Source organism: Cannabis sativa, chromosome 8 (genome assembly GCF_029168945.1).
Source record: "Cannabis sativa cultivar Pink pepper isolate KNU-18-1 chromosome 8, ASM2916894v1, whole genome shotgun sequence".
Classification (NCBI taxonomy): domain Eukaryota; kingdom Viridiplantae; phylum Streptophyta; class Magnoliopsida; order Rosales; family Cannabaceae; genus Cannabis; species Cannabis sativa.
The window spans coordinates 24,172,788-24,181,609 of record NC_083608.1 but is presented as its reverse complement, the minus strand read 5'-3'; the positions used below and the strand labels follow the sequence as shown (position 1 = coordinate 24,181,609).

General features: G+C 34.5%; 1 protein-coding gene across 1 annotated transcript; it reads right to left on the bottom strand.

Moving 5' to 3' along the window:
* Positions 1-6,245: 6,245 nt before the first annotated feature.
* Positions 6,246-8,585, bottom strand: LOC115698777 (UDP-glycosyltransferase 76B1). The gene is made up of 2 exons (XM_030625949.2): positions 8,029-8,585; positions 6,246-7,461 (listed from the first exon to the last, which is right to left on the bottom strand). Exons 1-2 carry the CDS (start codon positions 8,576-8,578, stop codon positions 6,509-6,511), a joined length of 1,503 nt encoding a protein of 500 aa, XP_030481809.2. The 5' UTR covers positions 8,579-8,585; the 3' UTR covers positions 6,246-6,508.
* Positions 8,586-8,822: the final 237 nt, after the last annotated feature.

Sequence of the window (8,822 nt, the reverse complement as noted above, 5' to 3'; positions counted from 1 at the left end):
TTTCGTCTTCTGAGGCAGCCTTTTGGTGAATGAAACGACGTGTCGTTTTTCCCTTAGGGAAAACGACGTGTCGTTTTTATGTGTGTTCTGCACCCTTTAGATTGATAAAAACGACGTGTCGTTTTTGCCTTTTGCAAAAACGACATGTCGTTTACAGGCAGTGGTTTTTTCAATAAATTATTTATTTATTTGGAATATTAATTATTTTCCTATTTTGTGTGTTAATTTAGTCAATAAATTGCATTTAGTTAATTTTCCATTTTTGTTTAATACATATATATAGTATAAATTGAAAATGGAAATTTGTTTAAATTTGGTAATTGATTACATGATTTATTTAGGCATGTAAAAAAAAAAAAATTGTGCTAATTTGTGCATTTAATTATATATTACCAAATTTATGCAATTTATTGTCTAAATTAATTTTGAAAAATCTGCCATTAATTTCATATTAAGGAATTTGCATTTAATTAATGATCATACATTAATTGTATTATTTTGTATTTAATTGACAAATTTATGTTTAATGCAATTACTTTAGATATGTATGATTTAAATGCTATTCATAAATTCCTTTTATAGTGCTAGATATATTTAGAAATATTCAAACATTAAGATAGGTTGAATATTTTATTTAGCAATTAAGTTTCATAAAACTTCATAAAATTATTCATAAAATATTCATAAAACTTTATAAAATGAATAAAATATGAATAAAACGTAAGTAGTTTTGTGGTTTGACATAAGAAAACATGAACCTGGGACAAATGCTCAAATCTAGAACGATTTTTAATGATCTTCGGACGACCACACTAGGAGCACTAATCTCAGTGATTGTCTATTATGTTAATAACGAAATTACTTTTAGGTAGAGCCCAATACCTAATGTCTAAAGTGAAAATATAATTTTTTATAATTAGGGAGTAGCCACAGCATCTTTAATTATATAAAATTATATATTAATTAAAATTCACCTTAATGGACAAAACTTGTAATTAATTATTTGGATATAATAATTTTACCCCACAGGGATTTTATTATATTTTTATAATTAATTAGGATAATATATTAAGTTAAATTCTCTTAATTTACCCCACAGGGAGTTATGAGGATTTGAATTAATAGTGTTATCACAAATTTTAATTAAAGATAGATTTCATTCCTCCATTATTTCTAAATTAAATACTTCATTAAATCTATCATAAAGTTCATACAATTTTATTAGATTTAAAATTTAGCCCACAGGCAATTTTAGATTTAATAAAATTTTCATCTTCATCATGTTTCTACATTGGTAAAACATGAATTCATTAAAGCCTCAATTCTTTTAACATCTAAATTTTTTGTAATCCTATTCTTGCAGCTATTTCATCCACCTCTAAATATGCTGAAATCACTAGTGAAATCCCTGAGCTTAGGAGTGACAACTTCAAAATCTGGAAGGAACGAGTTCTTCTCCACCTAGCTTGCACTGACATGGATTATGCAATAAGGAAAGATGAACCAGCTGCTATCACTGATACTAGCACTGCTGCTGAGATTGCACTGCGTGAAAAGTGGGAGCAATCTAATCGTCTCTGCATCATGTTCATTATGTCCAGAATTCCTATGGGAATGCGTGGATCGGTGGAGCCACCTGAGAAGGTGAAAGACTTTATCAAAGTTATGGATGAACAGTTTGACACTTCAGATAAATCCTTGTTCATCAACCTCATCCAAGAGTTCTCGTCCACAAAACTCACCTGTTAAAGGAGTTCGAGAACATATTTCTAAAATGAGGGACATCACTGCTCATTTGAAGAAACTCGACGTTATCATTCCTGATACCTTCCTGGTTCATTACATCCTTCACAATCTTCCTCCACAGTATGGGCCTTTCAAAATTTCCTACAACACACATAAAGAAAAATGGACTATCAATGAATTGATGACCATGTGTGTTCAAGAGGAAGCCAGGCTCCTACAGGAGCAAGGAGAAAGTGTTCACCTGACCACTCAACCTAAGAAACGCAAGCCATTCAAAAAGAACAAAGGGAAAAAGCCCATGGCTCCCAAGGCTGCCATAAAGAAAGATTCCATCAAATGTTTCTTTTGTAAACAAAAGGGACATGCTAAAAGGGAGTGCAGCCAGTTCAAGAAATGGATGGATGACAAAGGTAATCCAATTTCCTTAGTATGTTATGAATCTAATATGGCTAATGTTAATCTTAACACATGGTGGATTGATTCCGGTTCAACAATTCACATAACAAATTCCTTGCAGGATATTCAAAATCTAAGGAAGCGTTGGCAAGTGAGCAAAGCATCTTATCTGGAAACAAGATGGGCTCACATGTGGAAGCTATTGGAACATGCAATTTAGTTTTAAGTAATGGTTTTATTTTAAAGTTAGAAAAGACCTTTTATGTACCAAGTTTCTCTAGAAACTTGATTTCGCTTCAAGACTTATACCCTTTGGTTTTTCCTTTACATTTTCAGACAAATATTTCAATTTATATTATAAATCTGAATGTGTTGGAAATGGTATTTTTTTTTATGGTCTTTACTGCCTTAATTTACAAAATAATACCACTAATAATGTTATGCATGTTCACGCTGGCACTAAAAGATGTGTTATGAAAGAGGATTCTTGTACATTGTGGCACCGGAGATTGGGACGTATCTCCATTGATAGAATTAAAAGGTTGGTAAAAGATGGTGTACTCAATACCTTAGATTTTACTGACTTTGATACTTGTGTGGATTGTATTAAGGGAAAGCAAACCTCTAAGTCTGTCAAAACTGGTGTCCATAGGAGTTCTGAAATATTAGAAATCATACATACTGATATATGTAGTCCAGATATGGAGTCACATGGTCAGAAATACTTCATCTCATTCATAGATGATTACTCACGCTACATGTATATCTACTTACTTCATAATAAAAGTGAAGCATTAGATGTCTTTAAGATATTTAAAGCTGAAGTAGAGAAACAATGCAACAAGCAAATTAAGATAGTGAGATCAGATAGAGGAGGTGAGTATTATGGTAGATACACGTAAGATGGACAAGCACCTGGTGCATTTGCGAAGTTTCTTGAAGAAAATGGGATTGTTGCCCATTACACCTTGCCCGGTACACCCGAGCAAAATGGTGTTGCAGAAAGAAGAAACCGAACATTAATGGACATGGTGCGGAGTATGCTTAGTAGCAACTCTAACCTTCCTAAATCCTTGTGGACTGAAGCATTAAAGACATCCGTGTACATATTAAACCGAGTTCCAACAAAGGCAGTCTCAAAAACTCCTTTTGAATTATGGAAAGGTTGGAAACCAAGTTTGAATCATGTACGCATTTGGGGATGTCCATCTGAAGTCAGAATATATAATCCACAAGAGAAGAAATTGGACCCAAGGACCATAAGCGGATTCTTTATAGGGTACGCTGAAAAGTCTAAAGGTTACAAGTTTTATTGTCCATCTCATAGCACAAGAATTGTGGAATCAAGGAATGCAAAATTTCTTGAGAATGCCTTGATCAATGGGAGTGATCAATCAAAGGACTTAGGTCCCGAGAAAGATCCTTCGAACCTTCCACTTCAAAGGCAAGATTGATAATGGTTAACACTCCCGTCGTTCAAACGAATGTTGAACAACCATTACCAATCACCGAAGATCCACAAGTTGGTAATGATAATCCAAAGAGATCAAAATGTTCAAGAGTTGCCTGCAACTGTTGAACAACCTGCTGAACCTGCTGCTGCTCCCCAAGAGCCTGTTGGTGAAGTCTTAAGAAGATCTACTAGACCTATCAAACCAAGGATTTATAAAGACTATGAACAGTAGAGAATCAAAATTGTGGTACAATGCTATGGATGATGAAATGAATTCTATGAGGTGCAACAGAGTCTGGGAACTTGTAAAGTTGCCTAATGGGGCGAGAGCCATTGGCTGTAAATGGGTCTATAAAACTAAGAAAGACTCATTAGGCAACACCGAGAGGTACAAAGCGAGACCTGTTGCTAAAGGATTCACTCAAGAGGAAGGAATTGACTATACAGAGACTTTTTCTCCTGTATCAAAGAAAGATTCCCTGAGAGTCATCTTGGCATTAGTTGCTCATTTTGATTTAGAGCTGGAGCAGATGGATGTAAAAACTGCTTTTCTGAATGGTGATCTAGAGGAGGAGGTATACATGAAACAACCAGAAGGATTCTCCTCTAGTGAAGGTCAGGATTTGGTATGCAAGCTCAAGAAGTCCATCTATGGATTAAAACAAGCATCCCGCCAATGGTATTTAAAATTTCATGATGTCATCTCTTCCTTTGGATTTGAAGAGAATGTCATGGACCAATGCATATACCTGAAGGAAAGTGGGAGTAAAATTTGTTTTCTTGTTTTATATGTGGACGATATTCTTCTTGCATCCAATGATAAAGGGTTGCTACGTGAAGTGAAACAATTTCTTTCAAAGAACTTTGAGATGAAAGACATGGGTGAAGCATCCTATGTCATAGGCATTAAGATTCATAGAGATAGATACCGAGGTATCTTAGGTTTATCTCAAGAAGCCTATATCAACAGAGTTTTAGAAAGATTTCATATGAAAGATTGTTCACCGAGCGTTGCTCCAATTATGAAGGGTGATAAATTAAATTTGAGCCAGTGCCCAAAGAATGATTTTGAAAGAGAACAAATGAAGAACATTCCTTATGCTTCTGCTGTCGGAAGCCTAATGTATGCTCAGGTGTGCACAAGACCCGACATTGCTTATTCTGTCGGAATGTTAGGAAGATTTCAGAGTAACCCGGGGATAGACCACTGGAAAGCTGCAAAGAAAGTAATGAGGTATCTTCAGGGTACTAAGGATTACAAACTGATGTTCAAACGAACTGACAATCTAGAAGTAGTTGGCTACTCAGACTCAGATTTCGCTGGTTGTACTGATTCACGTAAATCTACATCTGGTTACGTGTTTATGTTTGTTGGTGGAGCTGTGTCCTGGAGGAGTAACAAACAAACTTTGACTGCTACTTCTACTATGGAGGCTGAGTTCGTTTCTTGTTTTGAGGCTACATCACATGGTGTATGGCTAAAGAGTTTCATTTCAGGCCTTAGAGTGGTTGATTCCATTGCAAGGCCGCTAAAGATGTTCTCGTGACAATTCAACATTGCTTTGTTTTCATGGCTAAGAACAACAAAAGTGGAAGTCGAAGCAAGCACATCGACATTAAGTACTTAGCTATTAGAGAACGTGTTAAGGAAAATAAAGTGGTCATTCAACACATTAGCACTGAATTGATGATTGCCGATCCTATGACAAAAGGCTTGCCACCTCATAAATTCAAGGATCATGTAGAGAACATGGGACTTGGTTCCCTTATGTAATTTGTACAAATAAAGTTATTATTAATGAAACTCTTATTTTGATTTTTCTCATATTTATGCGCATCTTAATTTTACATTTGAGAAAAATTTCAGAGGACCTGAATAAACATAAGGTTTAGGGTTTATTCACTTAAGTACATTGCCACATAAAGTACATTGTTATATAATAAATGTATTGTAATACATGGAAGATAATACTCGATTCATAATGAGGACATGTCGCTATGATTCGTATGTTTATTATATAATGAGGAACGTTGGGTTTGAATATTTTAGTTTAAATGCTGACCAAGTGGGAGAATATTAGAATATTTTATATATGGAAGTTATTTTCTAATTAAGGAAATGATTTTCTATTTAAGGAAATAAATAAATAATTGATTTTCTGATAAATGAATATTTTATATTCATTAAATCTGGACAAAATCAATTATGTAATATTCTATATATGGTCAGATTTCTATATTCATTACCTGATTTGATTTCCTGAATTAATTGTCAAAATATTCTGACAATTAATGTGGCACAGATACTGATGGAGTATCTCACCTATAAATATAGGGTCTCGGTCCCCGAGCTCCTCACTTATTCTGAATCCATTCAGCAAATTCCATCTAAAGAGAGTTGAGAGAGCGAGGAAGCCCGAACTCCAATACCGAAGCTATCGCAGGGATTGAAGCTCAAAGATCAATGGCTGGAGGTACATCGATCCTTTCATTGCATATATTATTGATATGATTAAAGTTTATTTTCCGCATTTCATATCATTGTATATGCTATATTACATACACTATATATATAGTCTAACAAAAGAAAAACACGCATACATAGATATTTCCTATATATATTAATTTCAATAATATATGTAAAATATTATTAATCAGTCGAAAGATCATACCACTTAATTGAATTTAAATAACAAAAGAAAAACACGCATACATATATGAACTTTAGAAATATAAAATTGACGTTTGCGGCACTCTTAACTCATTTCATAAACTAGTGCACACAAATGTAAATATAATTTATAACTAGTGATAAATTAATGTTATAACTGAAAAATCAATCTATATCAGTGATTGATCAGCTTCAGGAATAGAATTGTGTTTATTCTCATCCACTTTGATTTGATAATTTTCTTATGGCAGCAACTTGATAAATTGAACCAACTTGTCAAGATACTCAGAAGAAGAACCACCTTGACCCAAAGAAAGTCTCACATTCTCCTTCAACTTTACAGCTCTGTTCCTAATCTCCTTTCCTTCTCCATCCACCATTAACCTCCTCACAGCCCTCTCCACTTTCCACCTCTTCAAATTATTTTCCTCCAACTCAATTCCCACTTTCCAAACAGAGGTCACAATCCTAGCATTCACTCTCTGGTCCCCAATCCTAGGCCAACATATCATGGGAACTCCTTCATTCACACTCTCAATAGTTGAGTTCCATCCATTATGTGTCCAAAATCCTCCAATTGCTTTGTGGCCCAAAACTTTTTGTTGTGGGGCCCACTGTACAACCTTACCTCTTTTCTTTGTAATCTCTAAAAACCCTTTGGGTAAAACCTCAAGCCCACTATTACTACTTGACCCATTCACCAAACCAGGCCTAACAACCCATAAAAAAGGTTGCTCACTATTGGCTAAGCCCCAAGCCATTTCACCTACTTCACTTTTGCTTACTCTCACTACAGTTCCTGTGCTCACATAAACCACAGAGTTGGAGGGTTGTGAGTCTAGCCACGACATGCAACTTTGGTCATCATCATCACTACAAGTTCCATTGTACATTAAGCTTTTGAATGATGATGAGTTTGTTATTACTTGGTTATTATTATTTTTAAAATTGTAATGGAGTCTTGGGCATATAGGGTAGATTGGAGCTGAAATTTTGTCTTTAACTCTGTTGAAAATGGATTTTTCAAGGCAATAAAGAGAGTTCCATATGAGTGCTGAGGCTGTCTTTGTTCCATGGTGAATTTTTGCTAGAACTTTTTCGGCGGCTTCTTGGTCAGATGTCTCGAAAACTGGCATGTCCTTAGCTCTTAGTATCGGAAAATCTGCAACTATTGCTTCCTCTGCTTCATCATGCTCTGTGGTTCATATATAACATTAATTTTGTTAATAAATAAAAAGTGACAAGTATATATATACTTATATAAAGAGTTTTACGTGGAATTAAATTGTACACAAAATGTTTTGTGTAAAGAATTTCTTCCGTTTGTTTGACTTTAATTGTCCACAATTCCTAATTTAAACATCTACTTAATTTATTGCTATAAGTCGATTCTGCTTTTATGAAACTGATTTTTATTTTATAGATCATATTTTTTTGAGAGTCCGGTTCGAAATAGATGGAAATCTTAAATTTGAGTAACGGTACCTGCATATATGCACTAATACATAGTACTCTTTAATTTTTCTTCTTTGATATAAGTTTGTATTAAATAAATAGATCTCAACGCAAAACTCTGCAATATATATGCATTGCCAAGTAATAATAATCGGATCATGTATGTGACTATACCATATACATACATGCACGCACGTCTAGTCCCGTAGACGTAGGTACATGACGATTTATATTAACAATTATAATATATATATATATTTATAATATGTATTCTCTCACATGCATCATCATGCATATATATATATACCTTTTGGTTGTTGATTGATAAAGGCATTAGCGTTGTGGGTCAAAAGTGATAGAGCCAAGAAAGTTGAGGCGCTACTGGTCCGCAGAACAATCCTGGGAATCTGAAGTTGATCAGCAACGGCGGCAGAAAAGTACATCACGGCGTCGTAAACGACACACGTGACGGGACCAAATTGAAGCTTGGTCAAGGTCAACAATGAATCTGTGAATGGGGTTGTACACTTGTTATTAAGCATCAGCAAGTAGAGCATAACATCCCCACCAAAGGAATTGTAGGAAATGATGTTATCCATGTAATGAAACATGAATTCAGGATATTGGCAAGGGTTTAGCTCATTTGAGGAGACAAGGATAATGGTTATGGAAAAGCCTCTAGAGTGAAGAAGTTTGGCTAAGTGAAGCATAGGGCTCATGTGGCCTTGTAAGGGACATGGTACAAGAACTAAATGACCTCTACAATCATTATTGTTATTGTTATTCTTCATCAACTCTCTTGCGTATTCCATAGTGTGGTTCTTGGTTACCATTTTTTTCGTAGACATCTCATTCATATATATATTATTATTATAGAAAATAAAACATTTGTTCTTTCCATTTTGAGTCATCAAAAAAATATGTTGATAAGGCTACATGTTGAAGTAGGTGGTTCTCGTTTGATTATTTTATTGGTCATGTCATAATGAGTTGGACCACTACTACGAGCATTAATTATCCACTTAGGGGACCCTTATATATTAATAATTGACCAGTTTTATTAGTTTCCACCTAGGATCGATCACGTGATTATGTTTCCCT

Bases quoted from the DNA above. Each gene is read 5' to 3' on its own strand.
- LOC115698777 (XM_030625949.2), bottom strand. From the start codon at position 8,578: ATGAATGAGATGTCTACGAAAAAAATGGTAACCAAGAACCACACTATG. The intron at 7,462-8,028 runs GTATATATATAT...TATGAACCACAG, and splicing joins TATCAATCAACAACCAAAAG to AGCATGATGAAGCAGAGGAA.